The 17,036-nt window shown below is 45.7% G+C and overlaps 1 protein-coding gene across 1 annotated transcript in view; it reads left to right on the plus strand.

Annotated features, from left to right (window-relative positions):
• Positions 1 to 15,985, plus strand: part of ppil2 (peptidylprolyl isomerase (cyclophilin)-like 2) — a 33,780-nt gene extending 17,795 nt beyond the window's left edge. Inside the window, exons 14-20 of the mRNA XM_061730698.1 lie at positions 2,789 to 2,822; positions 6,583 to 6,700; positions 8,264 to 8,320; positions 10,343 to 10,415; positions 10,919 to 10,981; positions 13,151 to 13,293; positions 15,720 to 15,985. Of these exons, the coding sequence (XP_061586682.1) occupies positions 2,789 to 2,822; positions 6,583 to 6,700; positions 8,264 to 8,320; positions 10,343 to 10,415; positions 10,919 to 10,981; positions 13,151 to 13,293; positions 15,720 to 15,825 (594 nt within the window). The 3' untranslated portion in view covers positions 15,826 to 15,985. The remainder of the gene's footprint in view (positions 1 to 2,788; positions 2,823 to 6,582; positions 6,701 to 8,263; positions 8,321 to 10,342; positions 10,416 to 10,918; positions 10,982 to 13,150; positions 13,294 to 15,719) is intronic.
• Positions 15,986 to 17,036: the final 1,051 nt, after the last annotated feature.

The following is a 17,036-nucleotide window of genomic DNA, read 5'->3' on the forward strand; positions in this document are numbered from 1 at the left end:
CAGAGTTGGATCACCAAACAGACGTTTTGCGCTTTATAATAAAATCGCCGCGAGCCGCGGGTCGCTCTTGCGCTGACTCCTGCTTCCTGATTCAAACGTCTGCCGGCCCCGCCCCCCGACCAATCAGAGGCGCGGAGGGTGGTGACGTCAGAAATAGTCCCTGCTCAGCCCTGATTAGAACCTCGCTGAAATGGTTACAGAAATAGTATCGGCTTGGAGCGGCTCTGCACGCCTCAGCCCCTAGTGCAAAAGCGCAAAACGGGGCCGTGGCGGGTAGAACCAAGTTAAGGCGGTACTAATGCAAAAGCGCCAAATAAGCTCAGTCTTGGACAGATTTATTGGAAGGTGACGGTCCTTCATCCCAGCAGAGATATCAGAAAGACAGGCCGATATTCACATTTTTATTTACTACTTTTTATCTGCAGTTCTATTTACCTGTTTTAAAGGTAGGGTAAGCAATTCAAACACAATCCCTTTTGTCAAATTCGGTATAGATCTGCTCAGTATTTGCTAGCTGCTCCTGTCACGACTACACTGTAAATAAATAAATAAAGGTCTTCATGGCACGGCCCTGGCTCTGGTTCTGAGGTGAGCAGAAACGTGGCTCCCTGACCCCAAACCACCACGACTAGTACTCTGGCCAGTCACTGTCTGGACGATTTGTGCTAGTGCACATGAAGTTGAGGGGAGGAGCTAGCTCTCTGTGTTCCGTCTCAAATATTAAGAGATGTGACATCATCCCAGAATCCCTTATCCTATCTTTAAAATCTGGTAGAGACCAGAGTATTACGGTGTGAACCTGTGGAACTGATCGGGGCTATTTTTTATGTGTATGTACATTTATCCTCCACCACAGTTCATTAGCTTTAACCTAATGTATAAATAAATCATTCAGTGTTTGTTTTTTACCTGGTTCAGTAAGAATAATTTAGCGTCTGCTGATTAGTAAACAACCGTTTGTTTGAAGTCATTCTTCAGCTGGAGGTCTTCAGCTCTCTGATCAGCCGCTCATCCGAGTGTTGCAGAGCTGGCGCTCACATAATTAAAGTGGCTGTAAAGCGGACATCTGGTCTCAAGAGGACCCCAACCTTTTTCCTTTCTGCGCCGGGTTTTTACTTGCAGCAGTGAGGTGTGAATTGTTTATCTGTAATTATTACCTCTGCTGCCAAGCAGTCGGCCTGTCCTCCACAGCTCGCCAAGAAAACGGAGTTGCACTTGATTTGTTTTAGAGCAACATATATATTAAAGGAGTCACATGTGGAAACTGCAATATAAATAGTTCTGTCCTCCAATATAGCAGTTTGTCAGGAGGTGAAATGGACCAGCAGTCCTGGCTTGACACTTCAAGGAATATGGCCGTTTTAGTTTGAGGCCCCTCTGGCAGCTTCCTAATAACGTGATTAGGGAACAAGGATGGGGTTCTGAGAAGAAAACACCACCTCCTCCACTTCTACTGAGATGTTCCCAAGCCAGCCAAGATATATAATCTCCCCAGCGTGTCCCGGGTCTGTCCTCGGGCCTCCTTCCAACCGGACACGCCCAAAACCCCTCCCCAGGGAGGCATCCGATCCAGGTGCCGCAGCGATCCACCTGTTGATCTCCTGCTTCGTTCTTGGGATTCGGGGTTGGACAAGCCCCCCACTCATACTGCCTCTCTTTTTTTTTTTTTTAGTTGATTATAAATCAAAGTACCCTTCATGCATTGTTTTATAGATCTTACAAATTTGACAGACTCACTCTCATTTACCATCACTAAACTCTTTCAAATTTTGATTTAAACCTTTTTATTTAGTTGTTTTTGTAAATTTGTAAGAATGTCTATCTATGCATCACTCCACGTCCATGTCGTCTCGTTCCTACTTTAGATCTGGGTTTTAATTAAGACCATGAGGGTGTTGTTAAGCACCGTCTACAACCGGGTCTTCTTTTCTTTGTCTTTTACGTTCACATCTATGCAGTGTGATGGCCTGAAACATCGGACTCTGTGCAATATTCTACACATGTATATACTGTCATCTGTTAAAAAAAAAAAAAAAAAAAAAAAAAAACATTCAAATGCACCTTAACCTTTTTTATATTTTTTATATTACTTATATTTCTTGTATTTCTTATTGTTTGCACTACTGCTATTTATCTTGCACTGGAGAGGTGATGCTACCTCTAATCTCACAGTACCCAGGTACATTGATAATAAAGTATTCTGATGATTCTGATTCTGACCACAAGCAAACGGTGTATCTCTGTGTCATTTGTCCTCAAACCTCTCCATGGCCAGAGGCTGGACCTTGAAACAAAGTCCAAAGAAATGCACAGAACCATAGAAGCAGCGGTGGGAACGCTGAGCGGGTGGCGTTCACGGCGAACAATAGGGCTCTGTGTTGGAAAGCTGCAGGTTGGGTGTTGGGAGAGAACCAATGTTGTGTTTAGTCTTTCATTTGGTTTGTCTCCCGTCTCCTGGTCACGCTCCGTAAAACGAGTGTAGTCTGAGGCCATGTAAAGTTTTGTCTCGGATAAAACGCTCTTTAAAGTGTGAGATATCAGAGTTTTAGTCCTGTTAGGCCAGGAAACGCAGCGGGAAAGGGATCAACCAACGGCTGAAAGGATTTCATCAATTAAGTGACGTATTAACAGGCCATTGAAACTGAGATAAAAATTAGAAGCTCATCCTATCACTTCAGAGCAGTTAAATACTGTTCTTCATTTAAAGGTTGAGCAGACGTGATCAAGAGGTGAAGCTGTATTCACAGCCAACCAAACTTAAAAGCTTTTCTTTTTCTTTCCCCTCTAGATTCAAGGAGGGGACCCCACCGGCACCGGCACAGGTAGGATCAGACCACACGCCTCCCTCTAGTTTTGGAAGGTTCTCATAAATCCTGCTCGGACCTCTCCATGAGTGTTTTCTAAACACGCTCCATGAAGACACGCGGGAGGACGGATACAGATGATGGAACAAGTCGTCCCGCTGTAAGGAAACGTTTTCCCGTTTTTAAAAGGCGGTCGTAAAGCCGGTGCAGTTTAATGGATTGCTCGACAACATCCAGTTAATTTCCTGCCGCCGTGCCGCCTGTGCTGCTGGGAGAGTTCGCTGCACAAAGTGAGCTTTGTGAGTCCGGGAGTCTAAACACTGCAAATCGCATCCACCATGACAGATTTATGAAGGTGCAGAATTTCTGGCCTGTGAGTAAAATTCTGCTCCTCACCTGGAGGGAACAATGTGTGCACACAGCCGGACAACAGGCCTTTAGGCAGCTTCACGGGGGACTTCTCTGCCGCTCAGCAGCCCCACAATGTGCAGCATTGTGGGTTTGGTTTGCAGTTTCTATACATATGGTTCTATATATATATATATATATATATATATATATATATATATACGTTAACTCGGCGTAGGCAACGCTTGTTTTGCTTCAGGCGGTTTGAAATAGCTTCTGTGAAACTTGTTCACAGAGACTGAGCTCTTGTATTTTAGCATTTTGTTTTATTTCTGCATCCAAGAGAGTAAGATTGTCAACTGTGATTTATTTGTGGTCTCATTAAGTCTTTAATCTTAAATGTTGAGCTTCAAAACAATAAAGGTGTAGTTGTAGCAGGAAATGCTTCATCAACCCAACAGCTAGTTGGATTTGTGGGGAGGTCCAAAACCTTAGACTGCATAAGAAGAACTGAACAATCCCCCTGTGACATCAATAGGGTTTCTTTAGAGTGCTTCTGCAGTCTGTTTTTCCTCGTACTACATCGTGCCATGTTGCACATTAGCAGAACGAGCAGGTCGAGGAAGCCAGCTGGAACCCGACCACCTCATATCAATCAAAGTTAGCCATTTTAGCTTGGCTGGGTTAGTTTATGTTAACCTGTGAAGTCAATTTATGTTGGCTTATGTTCATCGTGGTCAAATCTGTCCAAACATCATTAGTTCTAGTGTCGCTGCCGACATGACATTGGAAACGAGTTCTGCCAGAGCTGAAACGAGGACAGCCAGAAGCGCAGGTCTCAACGGGCCGTCACTCAGATCCGGTCCCAACACACCTCTATTGAGGTTGCTGAATGTTTTAAAACCACCATTCAGCATTTTCACTCACGATCCTGCAGACAGGTGGTTTGAAGACCTCAGTTTGGACATCGCACCAATAATGAGGCTGATCCGTCCAGATTAACTGTCTCTCTGCACCTCAGAAGCTCAAAACGCGTCGTAGAGAGTTTCATATGATGCAGTGGAGACGTACCGATGAGGATCTGTGGTTGTGGAAAGTAAAACCAGTTCTAACAAGGTTCTGAAGTCAAACCAGTGCTGAACTGGATCCCAGACCAGTCCAAAACCAGCACCTGGTTTAACTTGGTCATACAGGTGCAGTACGAGTTCTGGTCGGTGCTGCACCAGGAGAACAGATTAGGGGCCGATGTCAGCAGTTGCAGTGGCTAATAGTGACGAAGACAACTTTACAGTGTCAAGAAAATGGTGTTTGTTTCTCCTCTGTTGCCCGAGTAAAGAATTAAAAATGGATGCATCCAGAAAACTGGTATCATCAAAACTCTGAGGACCCGTATTCATCTGAAACCTCCAGGACCAGTTTCAGAGTCCAGGGTCAAATCCACATCACAAAGATTGCAGTCTGATTTAATGCATCTCTCTGTGGTGGGGATGGTTGCTTCCTCCTCTTTCTCTCCGTCAGTTATGATCCATACGGAGGTAAAATGCCAGCGTGTTGATAAATTATGCAGAAATGTTACCAGGGAAACTCGATAGCTTCCAGCCCTCCGTGGGGTTGCTGGTGCGCGTTTAAACCCGGATAAACACACTCCAGGTTGGTATTGTCCCTTGTATGTTGACGTGCAGCCTCGTGCACGTATACCAGCTGGCAGGACGGTTCAACGCGCCTCAGGTTATCGGATCCTCTCCCCCCGTCGGGAGCCAATAAGCTCCTGCGGTGCATTTTCCTGTATACTCATCATGGTGATTCTTAATAATGAAGTCGGACCGGATAATGACTCACAGACGAAGGCTCTCATCAGGCCCCCGTGTTCAAGGGCAAACGGCTTTCTTAGCTCTCATGCAAATGCTCAGCGCCTCGTCTTTCCGATGGTGAAATAATACGAATAAATACTCCCGACAGAGGCGCCAATTTGTGTTGTTTCCATACAAATTAATATTCATAATCCTTCATGATACAAATACATGTAGCATTCTAACGTGTAAATGTACACTGCTGGAACCTTTTTTATTTTTTAAATAGTTCCAGATGTCTCCTTAATATGCTTCTCGTTACAAAACGTACCAACTGTTTGGTCTAGTTTCATTTCTGAGCAGCACATGACGTACAGAATAATCTATAAATCTGTGTCGGCAGTCATAACGAAGGGTTTTAGACCATATCTTCACTGTTATGACGTCACGAGAGACGCTGCCAGATCGCCACCCACCGCCAGTCTCAACTCCATGATGCCACAGCTCGTCTAGACCCTGACGCCATCAGGCGGGAGCAGGATTTATATCTTATGGACTTATGGAAAGATGGCAGTGGCCGACAGAGATACCTGTACAGAGTTTTTATGCACTACACTTGAAAAGTTCAAACTACGTCAGTTTCCCTCCAGGGACAATTTCCACACCAACACTTCAGTGGAATGACATTTCTGAGTAATTTCAGAGGCTTTAAATAAAAGAAATGTTCAGATGTGGGCCTGTTGCCTGCTGAGGGAACATTAATTGCCATTTTACTGCAAACATATGTTCTGTTCTAACTCAAAACTGTTTTGATTTGCGTAACTTGAGTTCACCAGTGAAAGCTGATGCTCCTTACCCTCTTCTGGTTTTAACTCTGTTCAATGTACACAAGCATTTCCTTTACCAGTGTTAGCTCAAATAAGCCAAGTGCTGTGAGAAGGCCGACAGAGATACCTGTGGCTGGATTGTGATTGGTTAATGCTCCTAGTGAGGCGTGGAAACTGAAAAGCTCAACCATATTTGAGGGAAGCTGCGCAGCCACCGTGCTCTAACCACCAGTGCTGTCTTCACCTTCCACATCTCCACCTCTTCCTTCAACCCTTGGTCGTTCCAATTAACGAGGTCCAGATCTGTTGTCGGGGGACCAGAAATGAGCCACCAGAACAAGACCTATATGGACTAGAGAGGATAGACATTATCTAAACGGGCAAATCACAACATTGTTGGTCTTTTGCTCCACTAAACTGCCCATTTAAAGAAATGGTCCCCCCATTTTCTACTGAAAGATGGGCTCAGCCGTCATTAACGTCATTAATCCAACTTGTTCTTTTCCTGCTGTGACGACTCTATTAAAAAAAAAAAAAAAAGGTGTAGTGTGAGTAAATATTGAAGCCTCGCCTATAACGGGAAAATCTCCCTTTTACGTATTTCACTGTTTCACTGTGTTGTTTGTGAAGAGAGTAAAAACCATCTTTGAATAAAGATGGAAATGTAAAAAGCTGCTTTAATGGACCACAGAATCGTAAAAGTTGTTTTTAAGATGTCAAAATGCTGTTAGCTAACTAATCCTGTCTAATGAAATGAAAATGTTATTAAGTACCCTCTCTCTCTCTCCCTCTCCCCCGTCCTGCCGTTCCCAGGAGGCGAGTCCTTCTGGGGGAAACCTTTCAGGGATGAGTTTCGGCCCAATCTCTCTCACACGGGGCGGGGAGTTCTCAGCATGGCCAACTCTGGTCCAAACACCAACAAGTCTCAGTTGTAAGAAATGTTTTCTGAACACTTTGTCTCCAAACTTTCAGCTCTTGCTCTGGTAAAGACGCTCATCAGAGAACTGGCTTTTGTTTTTCCATCTTCCACAACGTTTTTGCAAAAATTTAATCCTCAAATACTTTCAGGCTTTTTTTTTTTTTGCCTTTTCAGTCGTTTTTGTCTTCTTTCAGCAAACGTGAACAATTATGTGCCGTATTTGTTTTAATTACTTTTAAACTGCCTTTTTCATATAATTATGGAAACATAAAACATGTTTGCATTAGAGAAACTGAAGTTGTTTAAACGCTCACAGTTCCCGACGTCTGTTTATAACGACGATGTTATGCATTTTCAAAGACTTGATTCAAAGCAGCAGGACTCTGGCTGGCAGTTGGACGGAGAGAGAAAAGTAGTATCAAGACGGCATTTAAAACCTGCAGATATCCAAACTGTGGTTTTTGCAAAGTCAGGAAAAGAAGAGAAAGAAAAAAGCAACACAGACCTGAACAGGGAGGAGAAAACGAGACGCGTTCATGTTGACGTGTCGTGCGTGTCTGAGGGAGTCGGGAGGATCTTGTGCAGAAGTCACGGCGGCGTTGTACGCACGGTGGCGAGTTCATGCTAACACAACACAGGAGAGCAGCTCATCAGAGTCAGAATCATGTTTATTCGGCCAAGTCAGGTCAAACAAGACAGGGAATTTGACTCCGTTATTCTTTCTCACTCATCGGGTCAACGTCCAGGTCCAGCAACATCGCAACGACAGGGTGTATAGGTCATTTCCGTTGGTACCTACTGAGTTCGGCTCGACTTTTCTCCGTTTTAAGGGTTTTCCACTAGTTGATAGTACCGTTGGTACCATTTGCTTGGGCGGGGTTCCAACCGAGCTGAGTCGGGCTGAAAGTGTGACGTCGCCAGGCCGCAGGCCTCTGATTGGTCCGCAGCCCTTAAGACCAAACTTTGGTGCAGCGAAAAATGTCAATCAAATCTACTCTGTGGTGCAACGAGGAGGTCCACGCGTTTCTGCGCCTCCTCACCAGCGTTTCGGGCCGCCTTGACATTGAGGTGCTACTGAAGTGTAATGGAAACGACTGAGACGGAGGCGAGTTGAAGACTGTAGAATGGAAATGGATCTTCAGAACAGATGGATGGTTTCAGAGAGGAGTGAGGAAACCCCGGTTTCACCTCTCAAACACCAGCCTTGGATCTCCCTCCATGACCTTGACTCACGTGGAAGACTCTGAGGACTGCCTGGAGGGTCGGTGACTTACATCCGACTTTAACAACTTAGAAATTCATAATGGAGTTGGAAGAAGCTTCTGAATGGAAGCTGAAACATTTTCAAGAAGAAGAAGAAGTCCAGTCGGCTTGACTCGAGCCTGTGAGCTACGATGACTCCAGGATGAGTGAGTGTGAACGTGTCATGAAGGATTATGTTTATGTCGTGACTGATCAAAGCGCTGGTCGGGGCCAAAGCTGGACTCTCAAGCCTGTGAAAGTGCTGACATCTTCATCTATTTTGGACCACTTGTGAATTTTGTGCTAATGCAGTTTTTTTTTTCTGTGTTTCAGCTTCATCACCTTCAGGTCGTGCATTTACCTTGACAGGAAACACACCGTCTTTGGAAGGTAAACGATTGGCCTCTTGTTTTACTCTCTAATAAGTATTTGTGTCCTTTCAAACTGCAGATATTTTAATCAGTGTTGTGACTTCGTGCCGAGCCAAGAGCAGTAAGAAATGTAGTGCGTGCCGGATCTCGGCGGATGCTGCTGAGCTGAGCAGGATTTTCAATGGCTGTCCTCCTAAAAGTGTTCAGACTCCTGCAGAGCATCTGATCCTTCACGCGGGCCAAGCACTCACCGGGGCCTCAGCCGCCAACTTGAATCCGCTCTTCACTTTTTACAGTGTAGCTGGTGGCTGGAGGTAGTTTTACGTGATGGAGGTGGAGAACAACGGGTCGCCGGGCTTCTCTAATCACCTGAACACATGCAGCCTCGCAGTCATCCTCTGCTGTTTACTGGCTGCGAGGTGTTTGTGTATGTGTGGATGCCTGATTTCTCTCACTCCACACGAGGTGACGGGGCGCTCCCACTGGAACAGCTGGATGAAGAGCGTGAGGAGAGAGCGTCTCGTAGAAGAGCTCTGTACCAGGGGAGCCGCTGACGGATGGCCTCTCGTTCCTCAGCGTCTGACCAGCTACACTCTCTCTGATTGTTTTCTCTGCTATTTACACCCTAAAGCCAAGTGCCAACAGGAGACACTATTAATGTTGACAAATATGGGAATTAAGTCCTACATTTTGGAAACTAAACATGATGAGAACCCAGAGTTGTTAATAGCTTATTTTTTAGTAAGTTGTATCTATTAATCATCTTTAAAGGAAATGTGTCTTTTTTTCGTGTTGATGGTTTCCTGAGGTGTGTTTGTGTGACAAAGCTGGTGCAGCTACGTTTGTAATGTGTTTTTACACCTCTGTTTATAGCAGTTGGTTTGGAGGGGCGGGGCCAGCCACGTGACTCCACCCCTCTCCTCTGCTGCACGTGCATCTTTTTAAGTCGGTGTTAAAGGTTTGCACTTTTCAGTTCAGTGAAACAGAAAATGTTGATGAAGTGCAGCGGAGGAGACTGGATAAATGGGTGCTGCTTTGGTCTGTGATGTCACAGAGCTCTTTGAAAAAGAAACGTCAAGCTGATTGACACGCTTTCATACTTGTTGAAGTTTTTGATTCTGGTTTCACATCAAAACCTGTCCTCAAACACAGAAAAAGGTCTTTATTTTTTTCATTATTTAGCTTTAAACATTTGATCAATTTTTTTTTTCTTCCATTTAATTAGCAACGTTAAGTAAAACGGGCAGCCTGTAGTAATGAACAGCGAGGGGAAGTATCGGTGAGCTTTCATGCTTCCTGACCACAGACCACTAGCGGTCATTTGATGAACTGCACGTTTTCCTTAATGCTGCCAGTTTAGCCGCTAGATGTAGCAGCTCGGTCCCGATCGGCCCATTTAATCAGACTCTGTTCTCTGTGCCAGTTTAGATGCAGGTGAGGCGGGCGGTTTTAGGGACCAAAGTGTCTTTCAAAAGAACGACAGATAAACGTTTTGCTCAGCTGGAGGTGGCAGAAGTGGACAGATGGGCAGCTCTGAACGGTTCATATGTCCTGCGCGCTTTAGGTGGTTCTTCTCCGTGCAGGTTCCTTCTGATATTTCTAGGTCAAAACCGGGGGCGTGAACGTGCGTGGGGGCCTCCCTCGGTCCCCTGGGCTGTTAAGATGCAGGATTAGAGAGACCTCCAACCGCGTCCCGGGGTGCGTCAGTCCAACGACGAGAAGTTGGGTTTAGCTCGGTTTCAGTCGACTAACGAGCTGATGAAGTCAAACAAACCCGGAGACCAGAGTCTCGGCCCACGATTAAACCCATCACTGCCATGTTGTTGGCTAGAAACGACAGCTGTGGTGGGTGGTCCAGATCTGTGACGGATCTGTGACGGTTCCTTTTTAACAATTTCTTCTGCTGTGCCGGATCCGCTGCTCTCGCTTATCGTCGTCGTGGGAGATCAGTGCGACCCGGCGCTTGTTCGATGGGTCCAGGTCTCAGATGTACAGAAGTCGCCGTCAACAAACGGATGTTTTCTGTTTCTCTCTTTTGCAGAATCGTTGGTGGATTTGAGGCGCTCACAGCAATGGAGAACGTGGAGAGTGACCCCAAATCGGACAAACCCAAGGTGGGAACTCATTGGCTCTGATGTCTAAACAGGCCTTTTGAGCTTATTGGGCTGAAAACAAAAATCTCCTTCACGAGTTCGTCACGTGTCATTATTTAATTTCACAACCTGACCTCCCCGTCCCGATAAAGTTGGGTTTTAGACGTAGTTCCAGTTTCCTCACCGCCGACATCAAGGGCAGCCGAGGAGAACGAGAGTCAGCCATCGTGTTTTAACCGCCACATAGGTGGAGTAAAGGTCGGGCGTGTAAATATGAAAGGACGAGCAGCCAGGGAGGGATGTTACTGCAAATGCCAGAGAGGAGCTACACTCGCTTCTTAGACAGCATAAATGATGATGTGAAACATCATGAGCTATGGCAGTTCTCCAAGCCTTCACCCACCTGAGCGCCGTTTTCTGAGAAGCTCTCAAAAACAAGCCCGAAGCTCGTGTGTAGATTCATCTGTGTTTTTCAGTGTGTGACTGAAGCTAATGATTGTTCAACGGTGACCGTTCTCTTACAGTCGGAGATCAAGCTCATCAGTGCGACCGTGTTCGTGGACCCGTATGAAGAGGCTGATGCTCAGGTATGTATTTACCTGATTTAAACTGTCTTTAGGTCTTCTTTTCGTGTTTTCTTTAAACAAAAGCAGTGACAGAGATCAAGCATGGTAGACGACCATAACCTACCACCAAGACGTTCTGACGTTGATGCTGCTCCCGGACCAGTTTTCTGCTTCACAGGTGCCTTTGGTGCCTGCAGAAACCGCTGACGTACATGCACGAAAATGGGTACACACCTGTATCATGGCGCAACTTAAAGAAAAGTCTCCTGACGCCATGGCCGAAACCGAACAGGAAGTCGGCCATTTTCAATTAATCGTGTAATTTTGGTGCAATTTATGCCATTCCTTCGGCAGTTAGTACGGCCCGAACCGTAACGTGCACCCAGGTGTGTTATACATCAAAATGTGCGTCTCCATCCTGCGACAATGCGCATTACTTTTCTCAGTCAAAAGCGTTACCGTGGCGACGCTAGACGCCAAAAAGCGCGCCCACCCTTCATCTGATTGGTTCAGACCGAAAAAACTTTGTGCCTTAAGCCCCACAATACGGTTTGACGTACATGCACGAAAATCGCTACACACCTGTATCATGTCGCAACTTAAAGAAAAGTCTCTTGGCGCCATGGCCGAAACCGAACAGGAAGTCGGCCATTTTGAACATTTTGAATAAATCGCGTCATTTTGGCGCAATTTATGCCATTCCTTCGGCAGTTAATACGGCCCGAACCGTAACGTGCACCCAGGTGTGTTATACATCAAAATATGCATCTCCATCCTGCGACGAGGCGCATTACTTTTCTCTTTCAAAAGCGTTACCGTGGCGACGCTAGACGCCAAAAAGCGCGCCCCCCTTCATCTGATTGGTCCATATTTGATAGTTCCCCAAAAGTCACCAAATTTTGCATGCAAGGCAAGCCTGGCGATAAATTTGATATTTCATGGTTTGCATTAATGTACGTGGCAAAATGGCTCAACAGCGCCCCCTAGAATACTTTTCTCTGCCATAACTTTTGAACAGGTTGTGATAAAGACATGTGGGTGGTGTCATCGGACTCGGTATTGAGTACTTGACCTTCTTTGGCATGAATTAGCCCCGCCCCTTCTTCTGATTGGTCGATATCTGATAGTTCCTACTTTCTGCCATAGCTTTTGAATGGTTTGATATAGAGAGTCGTGGCTGGTGTCATCTGCTAAATGTCCAGGCCTGAAGAATCTAGATGCAAGTCATACAAGCGCTTCCACTGCAGCCTGAACGTGCACAAGGGTGCGAGGGCCCGTTCATTGCTGCTTGCAGCTTTAATTATTATTATTATTATTATTATTATTATTATTATTATTATTATTAAGTATTAGTAATAGTTTGATTCTGACTAATTTTCCCTGATAAAGCTTTTGCTACAGCCTCTCTTGGTGAGACGGGCTCGTACTGATCTGATATCAGTGTTATTTTTATTAGTTTTTTGAGGACAAACTAAACAATTATTTATCCTAATTAACGTCAAATTAGCCTCAAAATTGTGAGGTAAGAGGGCGTTTATCTTTAGACGTGTGAACGCTCCGCCTGGTTCCGGCTTCTCTTCGGGAAATGTCTCGACCTTTACTGCAGCAGCTTGTCCATTTCTCTCTTTCACTCGATGAACTTCTTCTTCGTCGTCTGACGGATCCTCATAGGTTCTTAAGGTCGCCCCTGTTACTTCTCTTCTGGAAACCGCAGCCTTGAACAATGAGCAGGTTTCCTGGAAGGAACTTCCAGCCTGCCATAATCAGACAGCGTATTTCTGCTACAGCTCACCTGGCGACTCCAACAGGAAGTTACTGTAATCAGGGTGGGCGTGTGTAAATCAGATGTTGGAGCTCGCTAGTATGAATGTTTATCTCGTTAAGGGGTTTTCAGGATCACAGGAATTAATCAAGAACTAAGCTGTCTGTTTATGGTTGCGATGCAAAAGTTGGTACCAATCACCGGTCTTCGTTAGTAGGCCGAACGGGCCGTCAATCATGTCCTCTGCCATCTTCTGTAATGTTTCTGAGGACTTCCCGGTGGTGCTGTGAGCCACGGCCATCATCTTAAGGAAATGGGGCTTCTACTGTCAAGCGCTTAGAGTGATAGACGTCTAGTTTGCCCTGGTTTACTCTCTCTGAGCGTTGGCTTCACCTGTGGGGAGGAGTTACTTAAATTGTGCCTCTCAGATTGCAGCGGAGCGTGAAAAGGAGCAGCAGCAGCAGGAGGAGGAGAAGCAGCAGGCCAGCGTCACCCTGAAGAAAGCTAAAGAAGCCCAGGCCCCCAAGACCTTTAAACAAGGTGTGGGGAAGTACATCAACCCCGCCAGCATGTAAGCACACGCACACACACACACACACACACACACACACACACACACACACACACACACACACACACACACACACACACACACACACACACACACACACACACACACACACACACACACACACACACCGGTAACGGGACAATAATGAATAAACGATTAAACGTTTGACAGCAGAACCACCATAATATATAAAACTGTCTCCGATGGGGAGGAAAACCATTTATCCTCGTGCTTCGTGATCCAGAACTGACTTCTCTGAGCTCAGGAACGTTGCTTTGCATAATCTGGCATTTCTTTTTAGTTTCAACCCTCGCAGGCGTAACACCTCGAGCAACTTGGACCTTTTTTAGATGAGGTTTGCCGTTTATTTAAACGGTCTCAGCTACAGCTTCCTCTCCTGAATCTGGTCTGGCAAACACAAACCTTCTTACGTGCGTCTTTGTTCAAGGGGTCGCCGTTTAGGTCTTGTTGGGGTGCTGAAAACACTTGGTCTGTCATCGGATAGGGAGCATCATCTTTTAATGCTGCTCCTGCTCATCGTGCAAATCCACCCCTGTTTGACCCCTGTTATATGATGTTTACTAGGGGTGGGAAAAAAAATCGATATTTCAATATATTGTTGTGCTCTCTGTTTCAATAAATAATCGATATACTGTCGGCTAATATCGATATTTTATTACAACACACATAATGGTTTACGCGGTTGTCACCACACTATTGTTCAAGCTCTGCCCCGCCCGCCCCCGCTGCCCTCGTGAACAAAACAAACATATCAAAGCGGCCGCCTGAGAAACCAGCTCAGAAAATACAGAACGACCGGTTTACTTCGTACACAGACAGCGGGCTGAGCAGCACTGTTAATGCTGGAAGTTACTGGTGTTTAAGCTGCCATGTGCGTTAATGTCCGCTCACACAGACAACCAGCTGCGTTAAGAAACGGACCCCGCTCCGCTCGCGCTCCACGTGAGGACAGCGGCTCGCGTTACACCAACGCAGAGCCTACGCCGTACGGTACGCGGCGACGCGTACAGTACGGTGCGTGTCGCCGCGTACCTTACGGCGTAAATCTGCGTTGGTGTAACGCGGAACCATAAATCAGCCTTTACACACGACACGGACACACTCAGACACACGCCCACCCGTGCAAAACCAGTGTTCAGTGCTTTGGATATTTCAGCTTAAATTTCAAAATGTTATATTAGTTCAATGAAGTTCATATTATTTATATTTATTATAGCTTGTTTGGTTTCTTCTGTTATCGGATACAGTTTGTCATGATAAGTGAAAAATGCCTGATGCTTCATGGCAATATGTGTGTGTGGTGACAGAATAAATTAGACAGGCTAAAAGGATATTGGAAAAGAAGGCATATTGAAAAGCCTATTTGAGTTATTTCTTAGTTATTTCACAATAATTATTTGTGAAAGTATTATTTCACTAGTTATTTTACAGTCATATAATTCAGGCAACAGCGCAAACATTTTTTTTAATAACACTAATCCACATCAATATCGGATCAAATCGAATCAAATGGTGATAATAGATTCTGAATCTTAAGAATCGGATCAATTCTTGACATTTTAATAGATACCCAGCCCTAGGAGGCAGTGAGGTACTGTGCAAAATTAAGTTGCTTACTGACTTTTCAGTATTAGAAACAAAGCAGTGCACTGTCTTGGTTTATATAAAACATGTTATTAATGTTCATGCACTTTAATTTGTCCAGCTGTACAGTGTTTACATTTACAAGCCTAGGAAACAGTGAGGAAATATACAAATGCACTTTCTTGTATGAAGTTTTGGCATTGAATAAATGCATAACTACAGACGTTTTCCTTTTTATAGGTATTTTTTCTTTTTCAGTCCCATATATCGTGATATATCGCTCTTACCGATATATCGATATATCGAATATCGAAAATATCGTGATAATATCGATATCCTGGGCCACATATCGCCAAAGTATCGAATTGGGACTTACCCGTATCGTCCCACCCCTAATGTTTACGTCTGTCAGGTTGAAGCTTTTAGATTTAGGTCAAAGATGAGACTGCTGTCGGGGGGAAAAAAGCTGTTGCTAAACCTGCTGGTTTTGGTGTGAGGGCTCCTGAAGCTCCTTCCAGCAACTGCAGGTCTGGATCCAGACCCTAGTGGTCAGTGGAGGAACTGCAGGTCTGGATCCAGACCCTAGTGGTCAGTGGAGGAACTGCAGGTCTGGATCCAGACTCTAGTGGTCTGTGAAGGAGTCGGTGTTTGACTCCCGAGTTTGGAGAGAGGCTCCAGTGTGCGGTTCTGGGAGTGTCATCGTAAACATCTGTCAAGAAGAATGAAGTCTGAGCAGAACCCTCAGATTGTTCACCAAGTTTTGTACCTTCAGATAAAGTTTTTAAAAATCACAAAGCATTTGACATCTCTTCCTTTTCCAGGAAACGTTCATCCGCTGGAGATGACAGCGGGCCGTCCACCAGCGCAGCGGCGGCGGCCAAGAAGCCCAAAGGCAAGACGAGCCTCGGAGACTTCAGCTCCTGGTAGCGCCGACGGGGTCCACACTTGTTTAACTCGATAAAACCAGAATAATTCCTCTGATTCAACCTGTTTTTTATTTGCTTTTTTTTTGTCTGCAATTGGCCATCTTGTAAAACTAAATTAAAGCTTCTTTTTTCCATAAATAAATGTTTTAATTCTCTTTAATTCAAAGGAGTTTGAGACAGAAGTATAAAGATTCTCAGAAGACAAACCTGCCAGAATAAAACGATCAATCTGAACCGTATCAGAGGTCTCCGCCCAAACTTCCTCCAGCTGCATCGTCGATAACTTTGTCTTTGGCGCTTAATTCAGTCTCTTCATTTGCTCCCAGCGGACGTTCATTGCTGCAGAGACTAGTTCAGCTTCACTGCCAGCTGGTTCTCGTGTTCAGAACTTTAACTGATGAACAACCGGACTCCTCCGGAGGATGGTTCCATGTCCCAGGTCACCGGGTCGCCGAGGTCTCTCCCAGACCAAGATTTCAAAGCAGGCGGCGGTCCAAAGATGTGCTGCTGAAGAGGAACCAAACAGGCGGCGACGAGGAACGCAGACGCAGTCGTCGGCCGAAGGATCACCTCTGGAAGTGAGACGTCCAGCAGAGCCCTCGCCTCAGATCCTGCAGGACCCGGCGGGACCAGATGCAAACTTTCATTATAAATCCTACAAATGTTTCCTAGAACCTTTTAAAAATGGCGTCTGCAGAATAGTTGGAGGCTTTTAATGTTAGTCGTATTTTTCTAAAAACAGCCGTGTGGTTCTCTAAACGTGTGGTTTCACTGCCGCGCTGGTCGAACCTCGGTATCAACGATGGCGTCGCATAACGTGTCAGTTCTGTTCTGGGCTCCGTTTCCAAGCTTTGGGCTTTTACCTGAATGAAAACACCCCTTCAGGCCCGGCCCGATCCCAGGCTTGTGTTCCCGTGTACCGGGGGGTCCCGGGTGTTAAAGGCGCTTCGGCCTCGCTTGTCTGAACCAAGGGAGGCTTCGCTGAGCTCCACGAGCTTCATGCACCGCGCACGAGCATCCTGCCGTCCCGTAGATTCCTGCTGGCTTGGGGGCCCCGGGGTCACCGAGTGGATGAATAGGCCTGTGGTTCCTGCAGACCTTGGATGGGTGATGTGCTGGAGCCAATTCTTTAGGCTCATCCCTGCATTCGGGGGGCCGAAAATCAGGGCTCCTCCTCGGTGACGGAGTTTCGCTTCCCATCCTGTCATCTTT

Source organism: Cololabis saira, chromosome 9, assembly GCF_033807715.1.
Source record: "Cololabis saira isolate AMF1-May2022 chromosome 9, fColSai1.1, whole genome shotgun sequence".
Taxonomy (NCBI): domain Eukaryota; kingdom Metazoa; phylum Chordata; class Actinopteri; order Beloniformes; family Belonidae; genus Cololabis; species Cololabis saira.